The 25,488-nt window shown below is 40.9% G+C and overlaps 1 protein-coding gene across 1 annotated transcript; it reads left to right on the forward strand.

Moving 5' to 3' along the window:
- The first annotated feature begins 754 nt into the window (after positions 1-754).
- On the forward strand, positions 755-23,585 carry LOC116064272 (LON peptidase N-terminal domain and RING finger protein 2). The gene is made up of 12 exons (XM_031319397.2): positions 755-2,376; positions 8,087-8,205; positions 9,027-9,149; positions 9,424-9,579; positions 10,900-11,125; positions 14,508-14,610; positions 14,741-14,855; positions 15,292-15,413; positions 18,194-18,380; positions 18,482-18,616; positions 20,811-20,960; positions 21,901-23,585. The coding sequence occupies exons 1-12, from the start codon at positions 1,623-1,625 to the stop codon at positions 22,057-22,059; spliced, it is 2,349 nt and encodes a 782-aa protein (XP_031175257.1). The 5' UTR covers positions 755-1,622; the 3' UTR covers positions 22,060-23,585.
- The last annotated feature ends 1,903 nt before the right edge of the window (positions 23,586-25,488 follow it).

The following is a 25,488-nucleotide window of genomic DNA, read 5'->3' on the forward strand; positions in this document are numbered from 1 at the left end:
TACACACGCACACTTCCTGCAAGGCGTGTTGAATTGATAGCAGTGGTGGTATAATACTTCAGGGAGTCACAGAGGCTCATGTCATCCTTATACAACTTGTTCCAATTGTAAAAAAAAAAAGAAAAGAAAAAAAAAAAAGAGTGCAGCTCATGTTTTCTTTCATCCAGCCCACTGGTAATACCTATATCATTTTTAAAAGAATAAATTGTATGTGACCAATGCAAAACAAGCACCAGCTAGCTAGCGACCCTCTCACATATGTAAAAATGACATATTTACACCAGGCGCTGTAAGTATAAGATCAAAAGATCAAAATCACCTGCGGATAACAGCTTTTTCTCCCTGTTAAGGTCGGGAAGAAGGTACTGAATACATCAGGCCAGCACTGAGAGGCTCAGGAGAAACTAGATTTGAACCATTCAACACTCATTTAACAACTCCAAAACAGACATGAAACACTGCTTACATAAATCATTACATAAACATTCAATCCCACAGCCAGTACTAGGCAGTGATTGTGTGATAATTTAGCTAACTCAAACAGAATACAATTATCCTTATTTTACCTGAAGGCATCTTATTGTGATATCACATGTGAAACCTTGTTAAAAACCCAAAACTTGTTTTGGATGAAGCTTACAGATAGTCATCCACTGTTGTCTGTGAGAGGTTATACAATATATTGGCGTTGTATAAGTGAGCCACTTAACGGGCCAATAGGAGCCCGCTTCGTGCGTCTCGTGACGCCCTACGCTTGCTTCCGCGAAAAGTACGTGAGATCCAAAGAAGCAACAACCTTTAGCTGCTGAAGCTAGCTGACTAGCGACCCAAATGGAGTACCCCAGCAACTGCTTTATTTTCATCCGATATTTCTCGCTTTTGAAGAGAAAGACATGACATTCGGATTCGTTATAATATACAGGGTTTGGGGGCATAGGGCTGTAGAGAGTTTGTGGAGTTTGACGAGCGGTGTTAGTTAACACGCTGTAACGTTAGCTCTCGGCTTTAGCTAGTGCTTCGGGCTCTCTTACATAAAAACAGCCGATCGGCGGATGTGGACTGGAGCAAAGACGGGCGTGTAGGTATGTAGCTTAGATATAGTCACTTACCCTTGACTCCAATGTATTGTCAACTATTTTAAAACCTACACTTTGTTGAGTGGATATAGTATCTTAACGCCGAGTTAGCACGATAGACCAAAAGGAAATTAAGCTTCTTACTTGTTAAGTAAGGATGACTTTACCCACCGCCTCTCGACTAAACAAAAAAATGCTGAAGAATAATTTCTAATTTATTGCGTTCTCTTAAAAATGAGACATTATCTGGAAAGTGTGTAACGTTAGCCGAGACATTTAATCTGACCGCCTCCGTGCTGTAAAGTGGAAGAGTAAAATCAGAACAACGGACTCAAAGCTTAGTACATGATAACGCCGACCTTCTTAATTCCGAGAAGCCAGGTGTTTACAGGGAAACCGCATCCCACACGGACCAGCAATGTTACACGGACGTCCTGTTTTATCTGGATTGAGGTCGTATGATTTAAGTCCGAACCCACTTCCAGTGACTAGTCGGGTATCAGTGAACCTCTTCGCCGTAGCTTAAGTAGTTGATTTCCCCTTTGAATGAAGACGATGGAGACGGGAATAAGGTCTCACCAGGGCGAGCTGTTCGTCCACCCGCTCACCAACCCTGGGGCAACGGGGATCTGCCCCGAAATGCTGGAGGTGGCAGAGGAGGCCAACCGGGCTGGGGACTTTAACCTGGCTGCGGAGATCTATAGCTCCCAGCTCGCAGACCTCCAGCAACCCGACAGGGGCTTATGTCTGAGAAAGGCCGACTGTCTGTGCCGAGCCGGGCGGATATCAGAGGCGCTGGACTCGTACTGCACAGCGGCAAACCTGGGCAAACTGCGCCCGGAGGAACTTTCCTTCTTGGTGGAAACCATCGCCCGGACTCTCTGTGAAAAAGAACTGGGCATCCCCTGGAGATTAAACGGGCATGGTAACAGCAGCAGCGGGGAAGATGGGGTTGGAAGTGATGGAGAGTGTGGAGAGGATGAAACACTGGACTTGTTTTCCTGTCGCCTCTGCAAGTGTCTGCTCCACGAGCCTACAACCGTGGAGTGCGGACACACTTTCTGCAAACGGTGCTTAGAGAACAATTCTGTCAAAGAGTGTATACACTGCAAGCAACAGTTGAACAAAAAAGATGGTCTGCTTAACGACCTGAGATTAAACGTTGTTCTCAGTAGCTTACTGGATAAACTGTTTGCAACCGAAAGCAAAGCTAGGACATTCTGGATCGAAGGAGAGGTTTTGTGGAAAAAACAGAACGTCTCTGATGCTTTGGAGAAGTACAACGCAGCGGTGGATCTAGGTAAGATGGCACAGCCTTCATGTTTTAAACAAAATGTGTTTTATATTTCCTTTTCTTTGTTAATTGTGAGAAGTTCTCATCAAAACTTTAGTGTTTTATAAAGGTGACCTACTTTGTTCGGTGTAGCTTTACTGTGTCACCGATAAGTGGCGCCACTCCTACCTCTTTAGACTACACTGAGATCAGACGTTATATGACGCACCGGACTTCGTTACCTAAGCAGCACACATACTGATCTACTTCTTTCCATTGGCGCATTTATGTCATGTTTTCTATTTGTTCCCCTCGGTGCTGTAGTGTTTTCATAGAGCAAATATGGGGAACACTCTCTGGACATATAATAGCCCACTTTGTAATTCGGTCCCTATCATATCCACAAAATATTGTATTTATATGCATAATGCTTACATATACTGCAATATATATATATCCCTTAGCTGTGGCAGACAGTGTTGGACTTAAGCCCGAACCCCTCCCTTTTTGGTGTTTCATAAGCTGGCAGTTTATGATGTGTTGGATAACATAACAGCAAGTCTCATGTGGCGCAGTTTGAATCCTCAGAAATTTGAACCGACCTCTTTCCACATCTGGCCTCCATATCAGACCCTCATAAAAAACAATTTCCCTTTTTCCTTAAATGGTTTAATGGGTGAAACAAGGCGCTTGCACAGCTGGCCTACTCAGGTGTTCACACTTTAAGAAATGGATCAACTGGAGATGAAAGTGTGAAGAAAAAAGGAGATATATTTCAGTCTCTGTTTGTCATTTTGAGTGTTAGAATGGCACTTTTTCAGATATTTCTCTCCCCAGATCAATATTGATTCATGCCTTCTGTTTTGTGAAGGACTCTGGGTGACGGGAGAACAGAGTGCCTTCACAGCTTTGTCAGTGCCAATCAATGTTTTTCCAACAAATCAGGGGGCTGCAGGCAGGCAGCAGGAAGCCTTGTGGTGTCTGTGATGTAAGAGGAGTGTAATGGGCTCATGATGTAAGCAGATATACAGCTGTTATCCAAAATGTGCCTTTTAGCCATATTTTTTTCTCTCTTGGTGGTTGTCTGTGCCACATGTCTTATGCACTGCATTTACACAACAAAAGTGATATAATGAGGTACTGTCTTGTGTTTGTATAAGAGAGAGAAACGGCTGCAATAATGGGTACTGAGGGAGAGGTTGCAGTATGTTTTGCAAGGTAACGCAACTAAGGCCGGAAAAATTGGAGGACAACAGCGTAATTCAATTAATGAAAAACTAAAATAAAGACATCTGCTCAGGAGGAAGCAAGCAGGAAGGATTGAAACATGGTAAGAAAGAGATATCCGGTAGAGCTCAACAGTAAACGTCCACTGTTTCAACGGCTCTGTTTCCAGAAGTAATTTTCCCCATTCAATTTGCGCATTGATGTTTCAGAAAATGCTTGTATAAAGAAGCCTGGAGCCAAGCCAACCAGCAATGAGATTCCAACCGGCTACGAGATGAATCGTGACCATAAAACATTAGATTCGCCTCAAAAAATATTTTCGAAATGAAAAAAAAAAAAAGGCAAAGGTACAACAATACTGTGTACATAAACGATCATAGACTTCAGTGGAAGCAGCTCACTAGCCATTCACGGGTTTGTGGGTGCGGTTAACATTTCCATCGTAATGTGGAGCTCCACCAATCGGAGACGTTGCTGTTACGCTTAGGATTGTGGGTAGGTATTTTAAATTCGATTTTTTTCTTAGGACACTTTACAGATAGAGTAGGTCTAGACCCCACACTATAATTTACAGAGACCCAACAATTCCCCCGTTCTGTTGAGCTCTGTTGCCTCTCATGTGACTGCTGTTTCTGGATCTACCACTTTTTTTTTCACTCTTATTTCATAATATCTTGCATGTGTCTCTTTGGTGAGAAGCGATGAGAATGTAGGTCATCCACCTTCTCTGTTAAAGCACATCCAGTGTGAGCTTAGTGGACCTAATGTAGTGCCACGATCATGTTACAGTAAATGGTAATTCCTACCAAGTTTGTTCTTGCTTGTGAGTCAGCTGTCCCAAGCCTGACAGATTAGACTTCCCATCATAGTGTACCGGCAAGGTACAGTCGAGACTCCAGGGAGAGAACTGTGCTGTTTTTAACTTTGTAACGTGAAAAATTTGACTTAGATTTTGCTAGACTTCAGTGATGCAAGCACCTTATTCTCCAGGCATAATATTCCAAATGTTCGTTTTTGCAGTCTCACAAAAAAGTCAGTTTGAATAGCACAATAATTGTGGACATGTAACTATTGTCTGTTGTTTGTGCTTGATTCTCAGCTGATTTAGCTCAGGCAGCTTCTTCACCTTCTGTTCAGCTTTTGGGAAGATGAGAGATCCAGCTTTTGGAAAATGGCTTCTTAAATAACTTGCCAAAGGGTTAAATAATCCAAAGTTCCACCCACGAAGTGCCAAGGGCAATGGCAAATAAAACAAAATTGTTGGTAAATCAGTAATGGTCACCAACTTAGTGAGATGGAAGGAAACTGTTGTGTATGCACAAGCTAAACGTCCTGAACCGAACAAATCAATGCAAAACAAGGATGAAAAAAGAAGAGTTGTTATATACACTCACCGGCTACTTTACATCTTGCTAGTACCGGGTTGGGACCCTTTTGCCTTCAGAACTGCCTCAATTCTTTGTGGCATGGATTCAACAAGGTGCTGCTGGAGACATTTCTCTGCGATTTTGGTCCATATTGAGGTACACTTCGGTCATAAAGGGATGGATATGGTCAACAACAATACTCAGGCAGGCTGTGGTGTTTAAAGTGCTCATATTATGCTTTTTGGCTTTTTCCCTTTCCTTTATTGTGTTATACTGTATATCTTTTTTGTGCATGTTATAGGTTTACAAAGTGAAAAAGCCCAAAGTCCACCCAAAAGTTACCATCTTCCAGAGAAAACACTGTTCACAAACTGCTCCAAACAGCTCTATTGTAGTCCAGCCTTTACTTCCGTGACAAACGTGCGTCACTTTGTAAAACACGTTATAATGCTCGCCTAGCTGCTAGCATGGCACTCCCTCATACTCTTAATGGCTAGTTGACCTTACCTAGGTACTGTGCATGTGCGACTCCCAACAAAGATGGAACAGAAGTGAGATGCCTCACTCTGTAGCTAAAACAGAGAGCTGAACACACAGGGTGAAAAGAGGAGCTGCAGCAATGTGCAGTTTTTTTTTAATTAAACCACATAAACTTATTCTGGTACAACCTCTAAATACAATTATGAACCTGAAAATGAGCATAATATGAGCACCATAAACAATTAGGGCCCAAAGTGTACCAAGAAAATATCCCCCACACCAGGGTTTCCCGCAGAAAATTTGTTAGTTAAGGTGGTAGGTTTGCCATCTGACCGTCTGTACTACACACTACACTAAATATCAAATTTAAATATATAATTAATACATCTCTGTAGGGCAGACTCTGTACTACACACTACACTAAATATTACATTTAAATAATAATAAATAATTAATAAATAACCAGCTTTTCAAAATAACAGTTGCAATGTGCAATTTTAAGCTCATTAAACTATTTTCAAAAAAAGTGCTATAAGAATTTTACTGGCATTGCTCCCATTATCCTCCGTGACACGCTCTCTTCCACTTTGCCCGACAACTCTTCTCCAAAACTGCGCTGAGATAACCCATAGCTTCACACACTCCAGCAGATGGTATGCGTGAAATAAAAACAGGACATGTAATATAACTGTGTGTAGTGTTAACTACGCTAACTAACTGTGTATTGTGAACCGTGTGTAGTGATTAAAAAAAAAACGGACAACAGCTGTGTCTCAAAGACCGGGCAACAGCCGGGACGTTGAGAATCCACGCGCGAGAGGTGATGGATAGTTCAAGTCACTTCGTTATGTATTCACTTCGTTGAAACAAGAGAAGAAAGCCTCACTGATGTGAAGAACAGGACAGAGAAACATATAAATGTTCTCTGCCTGCTGTATGCCAACACTCCGGTAAGTCCACTCACCCCGTCTCTGCCCGGGCATGCCCCAGCTGACCACATTTGTTGACAAACTCTGACGCACACGCGATGGTGAAATGGTGATTCATCCCTTTTTAAATGTGAATAAATGATACACTCACCGCCAGCAAATGCTCTTTCCGTTGTGATTGGTGGTATCTTTACAACTCGCCGTTACCTTGTTTCCTACAGACTGTGTTGATGCGACTTGCGGTTATTTATATATATATATATATATATATATATATATATATATATATATATTATTTTTTTGAAGACTCAACGTGTTGTTAAGGCGGGCCGCCTAAACTGCAGAGTGCTGCGGGAAACCCTGCCCCACACCATTACCTTGCATCATGTTGTTTACGCCAAATTCTGACCCTACCATGTGATGATGCAGCAGATTCAAGACTGATCAGGCCAGGCAATGTTTTTCCAATCTTCTTTTGTCCAATTTTGGAGAGCCCGTGCCAATTGTAGTCTTAGTTTCATGTTTTTAGCGGACAGGAGTGGCACCCAATGTGGTCTTCTGCTTCTGTCGCCCATCTGCTTCAAGGTTTGATGTGTTGTGCGTTCAGAGATGCTCTTCTGCATACCTTGTAACAAGAGGTTATTTGAGGATCACCTTTCTTCCCCATTCTGATGCTTGGTTTGAACTTCAGCAGGTTGTCTTGACAAGGTCTGTGCAATTAATCAAAATGTTAATCCAATTTCAGCTCCTAATGATCACAGAAACAGAATAATCAAGAAAAACGATTATTTTGCACATTCTGTGTTGCAAGTAAACTCTTTTTTGTCTTGTGTTCTGAATGGGGGGAACAAAAGTTCAAATGGGAAAAGGATTAAGGGAAATTTCACAGTTCTAGGTGTTTTCACTGTTGATTTGTTTAACTTTTTCACAGTTTTTTAAGTTCAATAATTGCAACATCTTTCCAAAAGTCAACGAGTCATCGTTTCAAATAATCAGGATTTTAATATGGACCAAAATAATTGTGATTATGATTTTTTCCATAATCGAGCAGCCCTAGTCTTGACCATGTATTCATGCCTAAATGCATTGAGTTGCTGCCACGTGATTGGCTGATTAGATATTTGCGTTAACAAACATTTGGACAGGTGTACCTAATAAAGTGACCAGTGAGTGTAAGTTATTTTATGTTAAAAGGGTATTTGCATGACTAACACTAGGAAATAATGCTAACAGATTGCACATCTAAAAGAGAAGAATAACTAACAGGGACAGCATCTAACTGTCTGCAGAACTTTCCTCTTGCTTCTTTGCAGCTGTGTGCTATTTTGAACAGTCTTCCACAAATGTGTTTATTAAATACATACACTATTATTATGCTTTGAACTAATTCCGTGTAGCCTAATCAAAGTCCCTGGTTGGTAGATGAAGTATTTGTTTATATAATGATTATTTAAGTGTACCATTTGCTAATGTGGCACACAAACCTGGCCGTGCAGTGACTGTTGTATTCCAAAAACAGACACAGTTGTTGTGCTCTGACACGACTGATGTTGTAAGGTTTTATGACTACATAAGTTACATTTTACAGTTGCACGTGTTCTTACATGTCAAATTGGTCTCTAGCCACATGTTACATTGTTGCCCTACTTCTGCTAGACCTAGAAAAACCATCCATCCCCTGGAGGCCTACATACTGACCTGATGGTGTGTGTCTGTTTTCCCTGTGGTCTACAGTGCCCTCTTCAGGCAGACTGCTGTGTCAACGGGCTGAGTTGCACATGGAGATGAGGAACTTCAGTCAGGCAGTGCAGGATGCCAACAGCCTCTGTAGGATAAAACCTCTCTGGACAAAGGTGAGACACACGTTTTGAAATGGATCTGCGGGCCAAAATTAAATACATCTGAGTCAAAATAATCTTTTTAAAACTAATCTTCACTAGGATCTTATGTTCATGAGCATCAGAAAGTTGTTTTATTGATTGCTGCCAGACAACACTGTCCCCTGTGGGTTACAGTAAATAGGACAGCTCAGGATATACTTCCACTAAAATAAAGTGAACAGATAAACATGCGGGGGTGGGGGATGCAAAGCTGTTGATTATGGTGCAGATATGCATGAATCTTTCCAAAAGAAATTGACGAAAAAGTTAATTTCGGACCCTGAATGTCTGTGCTGCAAATAACCATTTTATAGTCAATGTTCCACCTATATTTTGCATTTGACTTTTTTCATTTAGTAGTTGTGATATATGATATAGTATAGATAAAGATATACAGTAGCAGAAGCGTTGGACACGAGTGAAGACCGACAGAATGTAAAACATTTTATTCTAAAATCAAATATCATCTTTTTGCAAATGACCCCGTCTACATATGAAGTGCATTATGACTTAGTACTAAAGCTATTAGTGATGTAAGTGGATAATACACAATGTCTTCAAACTTACTGCAGATTTCAAAACAGCTTGCTAAACGAGGGACATTTGTTTTGAAGGTGGTGTATAATAAAATATAATAAAAATGCAATAATGGAGATACTGATCCATCACAACACGGCCCATTAAAACACCTGTTGCTATGAACAGATTGCAACATTGAGTGTCTTTTGTTTTTGCATGTAGAAGAAAATACGTGCAAATCACACTTTCACACAATATTTGTTTGTTTATTTCAGGCTCACTATCTGAAAGCCATGGCGCTGAGTGAAGCAGGCCGGAATGATGAGGCGTTGCAGGAATACTTTGTGTGTGTGGCGCTAAAGCCCGACTGGACCAAAGTCAAACTGGAGGCTCAGAAGGTAAGAGAAGCTCCTTTTGAATTAGAATTGTAAAAAAAAATCCTAATTTATTCATCCTTAGGCATAAAATTTTTCAATTTCTGATTTTAAAAACTGGCGTATACAATGAGGTGTAGACACGTGTAAGTCAAGCATATGTCATGGACAAGGAGAAGAAGATGTCAGCTCAGAATACAGAGAGAAAAACAAATGTCCCCATCTACTTCTGCTTATCTAATTTATCTATGTGTATTGTGAACATTAATCAGATGCCTTGTCTTGTTTCATCCTGTAGGTCCTCAGCGATGTGTTCTCTTCTGTCTTTGAGAATCGCGACATGCCCACTCCGCTGCACCCACTGCAGGGGCGAGTGGCCACCCGCCTCATCAAACCCCCTGCCTTGCTCAGGTCCCTGAGGCCACTCACACAGAAACCTGGATCCTCCTCACAGGTTACTGCACACAAGCTAACACACTCCACGCACCGAGACCAATGGAAACATCTGTGAGAACGGACATGTTATCCTAATGATTTGAAGACCATCGGAACATTAAGAAGATATTCTATAAGAATGAAATCTATATTTTATAGTGCTGTCAGTTAAACGCGTTATTAATGGCGTTAACGCAAACCCATTTTAACGGCGTCAATTTTTTTATCGCGAGATTAACGTTCTTTTTGGCCTAGCAAACTTTGTAGTTTTTTTCACATGCTGTTGCAACAACTAGTAACGTTAGAAAAACTACAACACCACACCGGATCTAGCTAGACCGGAAACAAAACAACAGGCATGCCGCACACACTTGTTTGGGCTTGCGAGCCGGCCACAGAGTAGTACATACCTGCAAACTAGTCGCTTTTCGGCGTAAATCGCCGTTTTGAATACGGTCCGAGACCCGGTGCCTTAACAACCTGAAACAACAACTGTTATCTACCGGACTGAATAGCAACGCGGATTTCAGTGCCTTATTTAGGTACCACTTAAATGCCTGCACTTCTCTCTGATACTCCGAAAACGGACGTTAGAGGGAACTGAAACATCGCTGCACGGGACGCTAGTCAACACTACATTTAGCAGCAGCTAACGTTAGCCTACCGTTAGCTAGCAGCTGGAGTAAACGCGGTTAAAATGCTGACAGCTAAACGGTGTAAAGTGTGACTGTATTTCACTGTAGAGGATTCTAACACCAGACTGTAGCTGCCGTTGTCTGAAAAACACAGACTCAGCCTCGCCTCGCCAGCCTCGTGGTGCATTCAAAGTTATTGTAAAATACCCTTTTCCCATCCTGTGGTTGTTTTCGCCTTTTTGTGCTCCTTTTTTTTTTTTTTGATCAACTTATTGTTTTATATTTTTGAACATACAGAACAGACAAATACAATTGAACAAGGTGCTCCTTTTATATATATATCTATCTATCTATATATGAAAATCTTTTGGTTCAGGCACCATTTTAAAAGTATCGTATCATGTTGATAAGAGCATTAAAATGAGAAAAAATAATGGGACAAAAAAAAATCAAGGGACAAAATGTGCGATTAATTGCGATTAAATATTTTAATCGTTTGACAGCACTAATATTTCATGTAATGTCAATGAAATCAGTTACACAACTCAAAGGGAAAATATGAGAATGGTGATCTTATCAGAGCACAGCTGGTTGAGTGTACTTTCACCACTGCTGTCAGGAGTGTGGCTGTCAAAATGATCATCCCTTCAGAATCGTCCGGCTCTGACAGGCTGACTAATCTCTCTGTCCATCTGTGTGTTCAGGACTCAGAGTTTAGTGTGACTAAAAGCGCTCCAGTGGACGACTCCTCCTCCAGACTCTCTGCTCCGTCTCCTGGTAAATCTGAGCATGCTGCAGGGGAGGGCCGCACCAACAGCCTGGCCAGCTTTCTGGCTGCACTGCCAGCTCCCCCTGGTGGCCTCAAGAGGAAACACAGTGGAGATGGACCCTCAGCAATCTTCAACCCCCCCTCCAAACTGCTCAGACCTGGTAATTTTTATTTAATTAGGGCCCGAGCACGAAAGTGCAAGGCCCTGAAAGTGCGAAGGAACCTATTGTTTTTCATAAGATTATTATTTTTACCAATTCCTCGTTGCATTTTTGAGGGGGTTAGCATGCATGAAAACTCACAAAAATTTGCAGACATGTCACAACTGGTGAAAATTGCAAAGTTCTGTAATGATTGGGCTCGGGCGTTGCCAGGGGGCTCCATAGCGCCCCCTAACGTGCGCCTTAAATTGGACAAAAGTAATAAGTTAATATACCAACTTTTGAGGGAACATAGATCTCATCTTCAAGTCCATGGTGCTATTTTTAGAAACAATTACAAAATTCTATAATTTCCGAAATATTGGTTTTCGTGTAAAAATCTTCATTTTACGAACACTTGTTTGAGGACTTTAGGATGCACGAAAACTCAAGATTTTGCAGCCATGTGCACAATAGTAAACTCTTTCATCTGAATTCACATTTAGGCTTGGGAGTGGTATGGTTGCTCTATAGCGCCCCCTAATTGGTTTTAGCACTTGGGCACATTTTTGACGGCCTAAATATATACGAAAACTCACAAAAATTGGCACCCACATAAACACCTGGGAGCTTTGCGAGACTGACTGTACAGCCATTTGGCCCAAACCTGTAAGTGGGCTCCATAGCGCCCCCTAATGCCTGGAAGGCCTTAACTTGGACATAGTTGCTCCGATCTTCACCAGATTTAATACCCATATTGCTCTAATCATTGCGGACATATTTCCCATTTACTTTCATTAGCTCCGCCCAACCGGAAGGCGGCCATATTTAATTATTCATTGTTCATGTGTTTTACATTCTTTCGAACTCGTCCCAGGCCGTGATTTCAATCTTCTTGAATCTTTGCAGGTAGTATCTGTTGACCCTCATGACGAAAAGTTATCCAGAGAATTTTGATAGTTGAAAAAAATTGCGCAAGTTACAGCAACTTCCTGTATAAACAGGAAGTTGCGTTATCTTAGCAACAATTATTCTGATTGCCCCGAAACTTGACAAGGTTGTTCGTCATGGCCGGTTTAGCATATGTGTCAAACTTGGCGTCAAATCGGAGGACCCTCGTGACAAAAAGTTATCAAAAGAATTTTAATAGCTAAAACAATGTGCAAGTTATAGAGGACCAACTTCCTGTAGGTGGGTGTCGAAACAGGAACGGTTGTATCTTGCACACGGCTATTCCGATGGACACAAACCTTAAGACAGTTATTCCTCATGTGCCAATGAGGCTGTGTGCCAAATATGCCGTCAATCGGCCTTTAGATGGCGCTGTTTTCATTTTTTTAATTAGTAAATTCGCTTTGAGCGAAACCTACTTTTTTTTAAACTCCTCCTAGAGCGTGAGTCCCATCTGCACAAAAATGTACATGTAGACTCGGTGGACCCTCATGACAAAAAGTTATGAAAAGAATTTTGATAGCTAACACAATGTACAAGTTACAGAGGACCAACTTCCTGTAGGGGGCTGTCACAACAGGAAGTTGCGTATCTTACCAAGATTTATTCCGATTAACACCAAACATGACACAGTTGTTCCGCATAGGGGCTAGAGCATCCATGCCAAATTTAGAGTGAATCAGCCATTAGATGGTGCTGTTAGAATTTTTTTTATTAATTAGCCACATCGCGATATATGGGAAACATACTTTGTCTAACTCCTCCTGGGCCGTGAGTCCAATCTGCACGAAAACTTGGATATAGACTCGGTGGACCCTTGTGACTAAAAGTTATCAAAAGAATTTTGATAGCTAAAACAATGCGCAAGTTATGGAGGAACAACTTCCTGTAGGTGGCTGTTAAAACATGAACGGTTGTATCTTGGCAAAAGTTATTCCGATTTACATGAAACTTAGAATGTGTGGTCTACATGTGATGTTGCGTCTGCCAGTACCCCCGACTGCAAGAAGGCGAGGGCCCGTTCATCGCTGCTTGCAGCTTTAATTTAATTTTATACTTTTTATTGATCCCCAGTGGGGAAATTACAATTTACACTCTGTTTGTTAGAAATCACTACACACAGGTAGGAGAATCTCTCTCTCATTCACTGTTGTTGACTGATGACTCACATGCAAGTACCATAACACTGATCACTGAATATGATTTATCAATATGAATTACTTTATAATGAGCCCTTTGTTGTCCCTACTTGGCTTAAAGTCTAAATAATTTGTTCTCATTGGTGTCACTGATTGGATGATTTTCCCTTTAAGTCTATTTTTTTTTTTTTTTTTTATCATTATTAATGGGTGATATTATTTAATTGACTGATGTAATACAAGTAATTACTTTCTTCACTGAGTAATTGCTGTGTTATTAAGTTAATGGAGATGTGTTGATCCTGTATTTGGCTCAAACAATCCAATGCTGTGTACATCCTGCAGTCTGCTTCTCTGTACTGAACCAGCTAAGCTACTTTTCCAGCCAGAAAAGAGTAACATATTACGTATTCAATATATTAACGTTAATGTTCAATGCAAAGGACTTTCCACTATTACGCATTACATTAAAACTACAATAACTCATTTTATCTGTCGTTGATTGCAATTCCGTGGAATGATTAATGTATACAACTGGATTTTGTAAAATTAAATGATCTGATCGTATCATACTGCTTTTTATATTTGCATTGTTCACTGTAATCTTTTTATTGTGTTATTTTAGGTAGACAATTTTAAGATCTGTCCAGGGACAACGGATGAAAAATAGCCTTTTGGCTAATTCTGGTGCATTTGCAGAAATGCTAATTAATGTACACTGTCCCTGTCAAATAAATTAATAAATAAATAAATAAATCACCGTATGATTCACCTAAATGTTTGTAACAACTACAGACAAAGCCCGATCTTCACTCCAACAAAACTAAGCAGAAATTAGCCCTGTGATACAACTTTAATGTGTCCTGTGAGTGTGTGTTTTTCTGTCATGAGCCATGGATTGAAAATAACCTGAATATCAAACGCATTTGGATGCCTGGGCATGTTTCACGCTTTTGCAAAGTTTGAAGTAGAAATCTGCCCTCTCTGCTCTGTCGATAATAAATACCCTGAACACAGGGGGCGGCTGTGGCTCAGGTGGTGAGCGGTTGTCTGCCAATCGGAAGGTTGGTGGTTTGATTCCATGTCGAAGTGTCCTTGGGCATGACACTGAACCGCGACCTGCTCCATCGCGCCATCGGTGTGTGAATGTTTATCTGATGTGGCACCTTGTACGGCAGCCACAGTATATGAATGTGTGCGAATGGTTCCTGTACTAATGTAAAAGCGCTGAGTAGTTAAGACTCAAAAAGTGTTACATAAATACAGTCCATTTACATTTTACAAATGTGATGACATTGCAATGTTTTGTACAGACGAGGAGAGCAGACTTAAGACGACGGACGCAGTGTGTGGAGGGAGGACGTTTCCTGCTGAGCTGTTGGACAGTGGAGATATGGAGTGTTCACTCTGCATGAGGTGACTCCACACAGTCCATGCATGATACATGCAGCCATGATATCAATGGCTAACGGCCAGTGTTAGAGAGTGCAGCACTTTAGGTGTGGCTGTGTGCTTTTCGTCATTTGTCCCCCTGTCTGTTCTCCAGATTGTTCTATGAGCCGGTGGCCACTCCCTGCGGACACACCTTCTGCCTCAAATGTCTGGAGCGCTGCCTGGACCACAACTCCAACTGCCCTCTGTGCAAGGAGAATCTGTCTGAGGTACACGCACGTTTTCTATAGTCAAATGTGCAAATACCCTTAGTTTAAAAAAGGGTATTACCACTTTATTGAGAAGGTAATACCATCGTTATTGTTGTGACTTTTGTGTAATTTGTAGTAGTGCTGACTACATGTTTTCGTATCGTAGTTAGTATGTTGACAGAAAGTTAATCAGCATCAGTTTTTGTAATTTAGGTAGTTTATCTGTCAAAAATGTGAGATTTTGCTGTTCTCAGTTTTATATAATTGGAAAGGTAATGTCTAAGGTTGGTTGGACAAAAACAAAACACTTTAAAATCGCAATGGCAATGGCCATTTTTTTTAGGCCCAAGGATCAATAGATAAATCAAGAAAGTCTTGACCGAATAAATGATAACAAAAAACCTAGTATCTAATAAAATAGCATACTCATGGTATTTGTGTGTTGTCATTGCAGTATCTGGCCACCAGGGGCTACAACAAGACCCTGCTGATGGAGGAAGTGCTGCAGCGTTACCTGGGAGACGAGCTGGCGGAGAGGAAGAAAATCCATGAAGAGGAGATGAAGGAGCTGTCCAAGTAAGTTTCACACACATGCAAACACACGCACACTGAAACTGTTTAATTGCTATATATCTGAATACACCAGTCACAGGATCAGAAATATATGTTAGGATGTTTTTTAGGGGTCCAAGCCCGAGTCTGGAAGAAACGGCGGTAGCAAAGCTATGCCGTTCGCACAGCAGGGCTGTGGAAACCTATTGTTTTTCTACTGATTTTTCTTCTTCATTATTCTTCTCCGCCTAAAACTCCGACTACAGCCTAAACCGTACATGGTGGGGGGTTGCCGTTTTCAGGACTGGTCCGAAACTCCGCAAGGACTTCAGGCGCAAAAATTGACCCACTTCCACCACTAGGTGGCGCTATAGCAGAAAAAACGAATAACTTCCACACCGTACACCGGACATTTAAAAACCATATATCCACGTGTTCCCTGGATCCAACTGAATCACGTGATATAGGCCATGCCCATTTCCGCCTAGACTTTTATGCGTGAAAAATCGCGATTTTTCAAAAACATAATTTTTCGATCTCCTCCTAGACCGTGCGACCGATCTGCACGAAACTTGGACCATAGCATCTCCAGACCGACCTGACAAAAAGTTAATAAAAATAATTTTTATAGGATAAAAATTGCGCATATTACGCATGAACAAATTTGTGTAGCTAACTATTAAAACACCAACTTTGCCATATCTCAGCCAAAATAAAGGCCATCAACGCCACACTTTAGATTCTTGTTTGACATGACCCTCTGGAGGTCCCCCACGCGTTTTACGAAAATTGGTCACTAGGGTACCAATTAGTACTGTGGGGTCAAAGTGTGCGTGGCCTATGGGACCCATGTCTAAATTTACCACTTACACTAATGTGAACAACTTTAAATTTACAGGGTAGATGGACAATGGGCCAAGGACCACAACTACCAAAAATTACACATGTGGACCACTAGGTGGCGCTATGTTTTTTTGTCTTTAACTCCCACAATACACATTGCACATTAGAAATTCTTACATCCACGTGTTCCTTGAATCAAGCTGAATTACGTGATATAGGCCACGCCCATTTCCGCTTAAAAGTTTTTTCGCAATATTGCGCAATGCCCAAAACCAACTTTTTCGAACTAGTCCTAGGCCGTGTGACCGATCTGCACGAAACCTTGTAGATAGCATCTCCAGATAGAACTGACCAAAAGTTATCCAAAGAATTTTGCTACGTTAAAGTATGCGCATTTGACGACCAAACAAATTTTCCTAGCTAGCTACCACACATATATCATATCATATCTCGGCCAAATTAAATGTTATCAGCAAAGAACTTGAGATCCTTGTTCAACGGCCCACTATGATGCTCCGTACCAAATTTGGCGAAGATCGGCCTTTAGGGGGTGCTATAAGCAACGTTTATTTGTTTTGGCCAATAACTCAATGCATTTAAATGGGAAATTTGCATATGCAATATCTCTGCCACAGTAAAAGCAATCACCACGAAACTTGTGATGGTCATTCGGCATGCGGCTCTGAGGCTCTGTACCAAATTTGGCGAACTTCTTAACCCACCTGACAAAGTTTCTACAACCTTCACAGTGGAGAAATGCAACTCTTTTCTCTCACTTTTTCAATCCAAAATCAACACCATTCATAGGCGCCGATACCGCACCCACGGAAAATACTGAGCACCCACGTGTGCCAGACTGCCAGTAGGCTACATTCATTTAAAATTAAACATAGCAGTTGGTGCTAAGTGGAGCGTCTATCATAGTGTGATTGGTTGTGTCGGTGTCATTGATTCTTAATTTCCCACGAAGCTGATCGCGGTTACGTGTCAGTTAAACTTTTCATCTCCAATACTATCTGTATCTGTGAGAAGTGGCGCTGTCCTGAGATGAAACCTACTTTACTGCTTAATTATCGAGTTAATAGGCGTGTGTGTTCGCATTGGCCGCTGTCCATTTCCTAAGGCTCTGAAATGCAAACCATTTTTGACTACTTTTTTTTAAAGGGCGTGCACCTGTGAGCACCCACGGAGGAAAACATAAATCAGCGCCTATGACACCATTTACAACAACCTGACAACCTCCTCTGCTCCTTCAACCACCACACCTGCCTCCCCCCTCCACCCTCTCAGTCACTCTCTCATTTCTCTCTGCTGTCCCCTGTGGTCAGGGGGGTTAAGAAGTTTGTTAATTGTAGAGAATTGTTAAAGGTAGTCTGTGTATGCATGGAGATGAACTGTTAACCACTATATTTGCAACAGCAATGTACCGCAGACCTTGCGGATCAAACCTCTCGATATTCACCAATGTTTGCCCCCCCACGTAAACGCTTTGGCGCAGCTCCCCGGGTAATGGGGGCGAGTGGCGCAGCTTCCCGGGGCGTCAGGGGCGACTGGCATCGGAGGCTTGGACCCGTCATAACTGCTTGCAGTTCTAGTTTTAATTGTAACAGTAAAACCCTTCTATGTATTCAACCTATACAAAAAAAAAACAACTCAGCTAATGTGGATTTTAAAGTGTTAACAGGTTTTGTTATTTCAGCATGCAGTTGCACTGTTTGTTTTTTACTTCTGTTTAACAAAAACAAACATCTAAAATGGAAAATATTTGAAAATTACAATAATGAAATCAATTTGGCAGTGCAATATTTGCTATATAAAGTTGGACTCCTTTCATTTGACAAATAATTCTGCGCACTTAATTTGCTACTTCCAGACAGAATTGAGCGGTGTTCAATTTCTAAAACATCCAGATACGCACAAACACAACAGGCTCAACAACATCTTCGCTGTGTCTCTTGTAGCTTGAACCAGGAAGTTCCCATCTTTGTGTGCACCATGGCCTTCCCCACCATCCCCTGCCCACTGCACGTGTTTGAGCCGCGCTACCGGCTCATGATTCGCCGCTCCATGGAGACGGGCACCAAGCAGTTCGGCATGTGCATAGCTGATGAGCTCAAAGGCTTTGCTGACTATGGCTGCATGCTGGAGGTGAGTGTTTCTAGAGTCGGGACAGGATAGTACTACTTTGCTGTATGCGGTCAAATAACAGGTATTTTACCAGTGTAAATACAAGATAAACTGTCTTTCAGGTGCGAGATGTGAAGTTCTTTCCTGACGGTCGTTCAGTGGTCGACACCATCGGCGTGTCGCGGTTCAAGGTCCTCAGCCACGGCCAGAGAGACGGCTACAACACTGCCAAGATAGAGTACCTGGAAGATCAGAAGGTGGGCTGAGAAGATCTTTGCGTGGGTGTGTTGTCTGTTAGAGCTTGTCATTCCGGACACTTTGCATCATGCTGCTGCCAATCAAATGTCACACAAAGTAGAACTTAGGTTTTTGCCCCAAGCCACTCTGTGACAGCTGAGCAGTGAGGGAGAAAAAAAAGCAATCCTGAGTTCCCCTCTCTGGGCCACTGGTAAATTCAGTCTTCCCAGAGGGGAAAAACTATCCCTCTCTGCACTAATCACACATAGGCAAACACATAAGTTTGCTGATGTTAATTAATATACGCCTAGTAGGGTTGGGTACCTTTCGCATCTGAACCAATATCAGTATCGATACCGGTACCTGAAATTCGGTTCCCGGTACCCAACAGTACTTTTTCCGGTACTTTCCCTCTGTAATTACAAAAAAAATATTTCAGTTGTAAAAATAATTCCAAACCTATTTGTCCTATTTACTTAGAACTAGGGCTGTCAGCATTAACACGTTAATCGCGATGCGATTAAGGGCCGAGCATAATGCGTTCATTTTTTTTAATCGTATTAATCGCATGCCGCCATTTATTAATTTATTTTCACCTCACTCGGCTTTGCGTCATGCCTAACAGGCTACTATTTTGCCATACTTCCTCGTAACACATCCTGCTGCTGCAGGAATAGCAACGCAGATTTCGGTGCCTCATTCTGGTGCCACTGATATGCCTGCACTTCTCTCTGATGCTCTGAAACAGACATTACATTGTGGTTATGACACAATCGTTAGCTTATTTTTACAAAAACGTCTGCTACGGAGCCATAACGTGAGGTATGAGGTAATGGAGTCTTTTATACATTGTCGTGTTTCTTTAGAAATAAACAATGGACAAATAGAGTCTTTAAACGCTTCAGATGTAAAGTTATTCGCTGTCAAAGTGGCGCCAAAATGAATGGCAGTCAATGGAATGCTAACAGGGGGTGATGGCTTGGTAGCATCAAAATGGCGCCATAGGAGCTACGCGGTCCGAGGAGAAGCTTACCCCCTTGAGGTATTTCACTGTAGATGATTCCGACACCGGGATGTAACAATCTGCAGCTGCTGTTGTCGGAAAAACACAGACGGTGCGTTCAATGAAACTGGTAATTTACAGCTTCATGGTGCATTCAAAGTTGTTGTTAAATGCCCTTTTCCCATCTGGTGATTGTTTTTGTCATTCAACAGCTATTTACTAGTGAAATAAGTTATTGTTATAGTGATTACATTATTATTAAACATTTAATTTTGACGATATGGCCTTATCAATAAACAAGCCATTATTTAATGTCGCCAACTGTTTAGTACCCTTCTTTTTTTAACTTTCTTAAAAAGTATCGGTTCAGGCACCGTTAAGGCACCGGTACCGTTTTAAAAGTACCGCTTTAGCACCAGTATCTAAACCAAACAATACCAAACCCTAATATTGACTCTAGATTCAAATGTGTGACTAGATTAAATATATAATAAACAAATACAAATCTTAAAATCAAGTTCATAAAGTCATTTTCTTTGCATTCATTTGATTCCCAATCAAGATACACTGGTAAGAATTGCTTTCCATTGTTAATATGTACTTAAAAACAGTTCTGAAATGCAAAATAATAGAATTTTAATCATGTGATAAAACATGCGATTAATCACGATTAACTATAGAAATTCAACGATTAATCAGATATAAATAAATAATAAGAAAATTGAATCGTTTGATAGCCCTACTTAGAACATTATTTATTTAGAATATTTTACACTGACAGAAATTAAATAAAAATAAAACCCCTCCCTCTCTCCTCTCAAACCTGTCTCTACAACCTATTAATTGAATAATTATTCAACTTTTATTCTTGTATTTGTATATTATTATATTTTAGCCTGTTTTATTTTCATGACCGTTTTTAATTGCTCTTTAATGTTTCATGTAAAACACTTTGAATTGCCTTGTTGCTGAAAGATGCTGTAGAAATAAAGTTGCCTTGCCTTACAACCTCAGCCCTGTCAGTCAGTCCCCAGGGCATATAAACCACTGTTGTGCCTGCTTGTCTCACAGGAAGTGTAACGTCAACAGCACAGCAACTGCTTTCGGCTCGCCATTGATAACATATCACAGTTAAAGGTGTCTGCGTGAAGTTTTAAAAAACTGTAACCACAAAAAAAAAAAAATAATAATTCACCTCTCTATCCTATCAGATGGAGGGGGAGGCGCTGGAGGACCTTCTGAAGCTGCACGACTCTGTGTACGAGCAGGCCAACAACTGGTTCACCTCCCTGAAAGACAACATGAAGAGCCAGATCCTCAGCCACTTCGGACACCTTCCCAGCAAAGACCCCGATCCACAGGTCAGCAAACGCCTGTTAAGCACACTTTCACCACGTTTAACACGATCACTACAGATTTAAACATAAATACATGATGAAATAAGATGCCCATTTGCAGGTTAAAGGTATAGTAAATGATGTTAATCCAATACACTTTTTGTCAAATTCAGTGAATATTTCCTCACGGTCACTCAGCTCTCCATTTTGCGTTGAAATTTTTTTTTATTAATTAATTAATTAATACACAGCCCTGGCTGTGTAAATGAAAAACAAACGGAAAGGTGCGCAAGAGCCACAAAACACTATTCCAGCCAATCGGCAACAGGCAGCGACAGTTGATGGTAGGGGCGGGAGGCGGGGAGGCAGCATTTGAATATCCCAGCCAGTAGTTATCTGTCTGTGTCTAACTGCGTGTCAATCACTGCTCATGCACACGCATTCATTCTCCCTTGTGGGGGGAGGGGCTTAGGAGACTGTTTTGGGCTTTAGCAGAAAGGGGGGAGGGACTGAGAAGTTGTCAATGTTCAAATTTTGGCTAAATCCTGGATCTTCCCAATCCTACCTACAGCACCTTTAATGTGTATGCTTTGTGAGCAGTTCAATTGAAGAGGTTTTTTTTTTATTTTTTTAGATATGCATAATTCTTAAATGCCTGAAGAGGAATTTAAGTATTGTACAAAAAAAAGAAAATGAAAAGAATTGTGCAGCCAATTTTTCTTTTTTTTCTTATATCTTACCCCAGTAATCATCTCGCCACCCCCTGCATGAAGGTAGTCTCACATATAAAGCTGAGCACTTAAAAGAAACATGTTTTTGTAAGTGCTCTAGCCACTGAAATCAGATTTTTCTTTTAAAGATGCTCAAGAAAGATTGTCCAGAATGTCCACACAGCCTTTCTTAAGCCCTGTGAGCAGTGAGCGATACACAGAGATCAACCGTATATATCTTTTCTCTCCTGCAGGGCAGTCCCAGTGGTCCGGCCTGGTACTGGTGGCTGCTCGCTGTCCTTCCGTTGGAGAATCGAGCCCAGCTCACCATCCTGGCCATGACCTCCCTCAAGGACCGCCTCATCGCCATCCGCAGGGTTCTCATATTCGTCACGCGCAAGAGGCCGCGGTGATTGCCCAGCTGCTCGGGTTCATTTGTTAATTAGGTCACTCATTGACTGATTCATTCAATCAGTTACACATTTTTGTTTACTCTTTCATTTACTTGCCCCATACATTAGTTAATTCTCTCAGATGCCCATGAGCTCCTCGCTGTTTCATGTACATGAGTACATGTCAGTTGTGTTGAGAGTGTCAGCTGGGCCAGGGTGCTGGCGTGAGGGCATTCCTGGTTTCTCATCTGTCTGTCTGTCTGTCTGTCTGTTCATCCAGCCATCCTCCCCACCTGCATCGTCTCACTGGATGAATTAAGCTACATCCCGTCACGATTGACCTCTCTTGTTCTTTGTCGAGGCCGGGGATAAAGTCAGGTCAAGCTGCTTTACTTCCATTCAGATCATTCACGTAATTTACCCGTCTCTCTGTTATGAAAGGAACAAAAACCTGTCCTCACAAAAGCTGTGTGAGCGGAAAGGATCAGGTTCAAGAGGATTTCATTTTTCTTATATATACTAAGCAGTATTTCACATAAGCTGAAACAGCAGTGTGCCTGCCACAGAGCCATGTGGCCCAACGCATCTACAAGTGTGACAGTTTGTACAGGTACAGTCAAAACAAAAACTCAACTAAAATATAAAGCAAAAACAAAAACCCTTGCTTAGTGGCAACACACTAATGTGAATGTACTGGTCCGGCTGTAGTATGTGGATGTTTTTCTTTCTCCTTACTACATTTACAGAATCCGTTTGGCGAGGTGCACATGAGGTCAGATATCTGTATGTGCACCAGCAACAGCTGCTACACTAAATCTTCCTGACTGAGCCAAAATTCACGTGCAAAAACCTGGAGCTTTCTATCTGCTACCTCACCCGGTGGTGGGCATGTACCTCAGACTGTCTGATAGAAAGTAAAGGGCACCATGGGAGTCGTTGTATTGAGAGGAGCCCAATTATGCCCATGCTAACACTAAAAAAAAAAAACACATACTACACTGTGTGAGAACAAGTGCAACTGTACAATTTGTTGTCAAATGAGATTAAGATTTAAACATAAGTCTGTCTATCACACAAGTTCTAGTTGTATTTAGGAAAATGCACATAATACTTCTTCCAGATACAGTTGATCTGGAACTGTGTCCTATTGTAGCATATCTCTGACAACTTTAAATACAGACTTAGGTATAGGGGTTGATTGTATATTTTCTTTTATTTTCCGTTTCTCTCTCTGCTATGCCCTTAAGTGTACGTGTTTGAAATCTTAAGTTGGGTGATTTATATGTATATCAATGTAACTGAGGCCTTTTTGATGTTTTATTTAAGGAACATTTCACCCTTTCTCTTCCTTTATCTCGTTCTCTGTCAGTACATTTACATGCACACGGTTATGCAAGTACAGAACATAAAGTTGCCATGTGAAGTTTTCTTGTAAACAACTATGTTTATATTAAATGTTTCTCACCAGAACACATTGAGCCTATCCTTGAGGCCTGACAAACATGTTGAGTAATGTTCGTTTCTCATAAACATTTTTGGAACTTGCATAATTTTTTTACTGGCACAATGAAAAAAAGTCCCTCGGCGCATAGCATCACCAACCATTGATCAATTAAGGAGCTTGAAACTGTTGACAGGAATATGTTCTCTCCACAGCGCTACTAGTGGTTAAAAACTATGAAGGAAAATCAACCCTCTGAAGATGAAAGACGCACCGGCGCGTCCACACGATGTTTGACAAAACTCCTACTCAAAAAGTGATATTACTAAATTTCATTTAAAACATTTATTTACTATTTTAATCATATGTAACCTAAGATTTTGGTAAACTCCTTTCAAGCACCGAAACAATTCGTACAACACATCATAATTTAAGGTTGGTTTTCAAAAGAGATTCGAGGACTTTCAAAAAGCCAACATTAACGCCAAATTATCTCTTTACACATTGCTCTAGAAAAAAATGTGGGCGTCACTATACGGAAAGCTGAGTTTGTTTTGAAAATTTTGATAGGAAACACATGGGGACTAGTTATATGCAAATACCCTTAAAAGGTCAATTTAAGGGCGCCTGGTTAGCTCACCTGGTAGAGCGGGCACCCTTTGCTGCATGCCATTCCCCCTCTCTCTCCCCTTTCAAGTCCAAGCTGTCCTATACAAATAAAGGCCTAAGATTCCCAAAAAATAATCTTTAAAAAAAAAAAAAAGAAGGTAAATTTAAAAAGATCTGTGAACATGTCCTTAGAGCTCAAGAGGGTTAATGGGAATTGGTAAAATGTTGTACAATAATGACCATGTAGCCCAAATGTAAAAGTTCTGTTTTAAACAATGGGTTCCTGTTTTGTTTGCACAACAGATGCACACAGATGACCCAATACAGGTTCCTGACACTTCCAAGCACTGATCAACGGTTGGTTGTGATAACAACTGTGCCAGTAAAATGCAGGAAAGAAGATTGGTAGGTGATGTAAAAAAAAAAAAATGCAGGTTTTAAAAATATTCAGAACAGCAGCTTTGCAAATGTTTTTCTCAGGATTCAAATTGTTTTGGTGAGAAACACTGAATGTAAACCTGTTTGTTTACAGTCATATTTGACAGCATACCTTAAAAGGAAGGATGAATTGTAATAGGAAGTGTTGATGACTTAAGTGTAACTAATTTTGCAAGTTATAAAATGAAATCAAGTTTTTACAGTAACTCTCAAAGAGTGAGTAACAGTGTAAGTCACATGCTTGACTTTAAGCTGGTTAAGTTCTTTTAATATGACCACTGTTGTGATTGCATTCTTAGAGTGCATTTAAATGCACCGTTTCTCTGTATAATTCTGTCCTTCCAAATGTCTGAATCCTATGCAGTCACTTGCTCTCCGTACGGTACCGGGGCTCACAATGTGCTGCATTTCCCTGGTACATTTGTAAATTGAGATCTTATACCTATTTTTTTATAGCAAATAAAGAGAAACACATTCTGTCCCGTTTCTACCTGTTGTTAGTTTGTAGCAGCTGATTTTATATTGTAGTTAAGAAGAAAGAACACTACACTTTTTTTGTTGATTTATTTCCATTGGAAAGTGAAGAAGATACACATTCCCATACAGGAGCAACATCCTCATCTACACATATCACACTGTCGTGCTCACAATTGTATAGGTTATTACGTGGATGCTTGTGAATTATCAAACCGGTAAGTTCACGAGGTTTGTAATGAACTAAACTACTAAAAGTTTAAAAAAAAAGCAACTAAAAATGACTAAACTAAAACTTTTTTTAACTTAATGAAAGCTTAACATGTTATTTATCAGAACTTTGTTAATGCTGAACTCTTCCTACACAAATTGGGAGGGTGGGAAAACACCTGGCCAAAGTCAAACGAGAATGTGACTTGCTTTAAGGCACCCTGGCAGTGTTTTTTGATCTGTGAGCCTGACTACCATCAGATGTTTGTGTGATAAAT

This window comes from Sander lucioperca, chromosome 8 (genome assembly GCF_008315115.2).
Source record: "Sander lucioperca isolate FBNREF2018 chromosome 8, SLUC_FBN_1.2, whole genome shotgun sequence".
NCBI lineage: Eukaryota > Metazoa > Chordata > Actinopteri > Perciformes > Percidae > Sander > Sander lucioperca.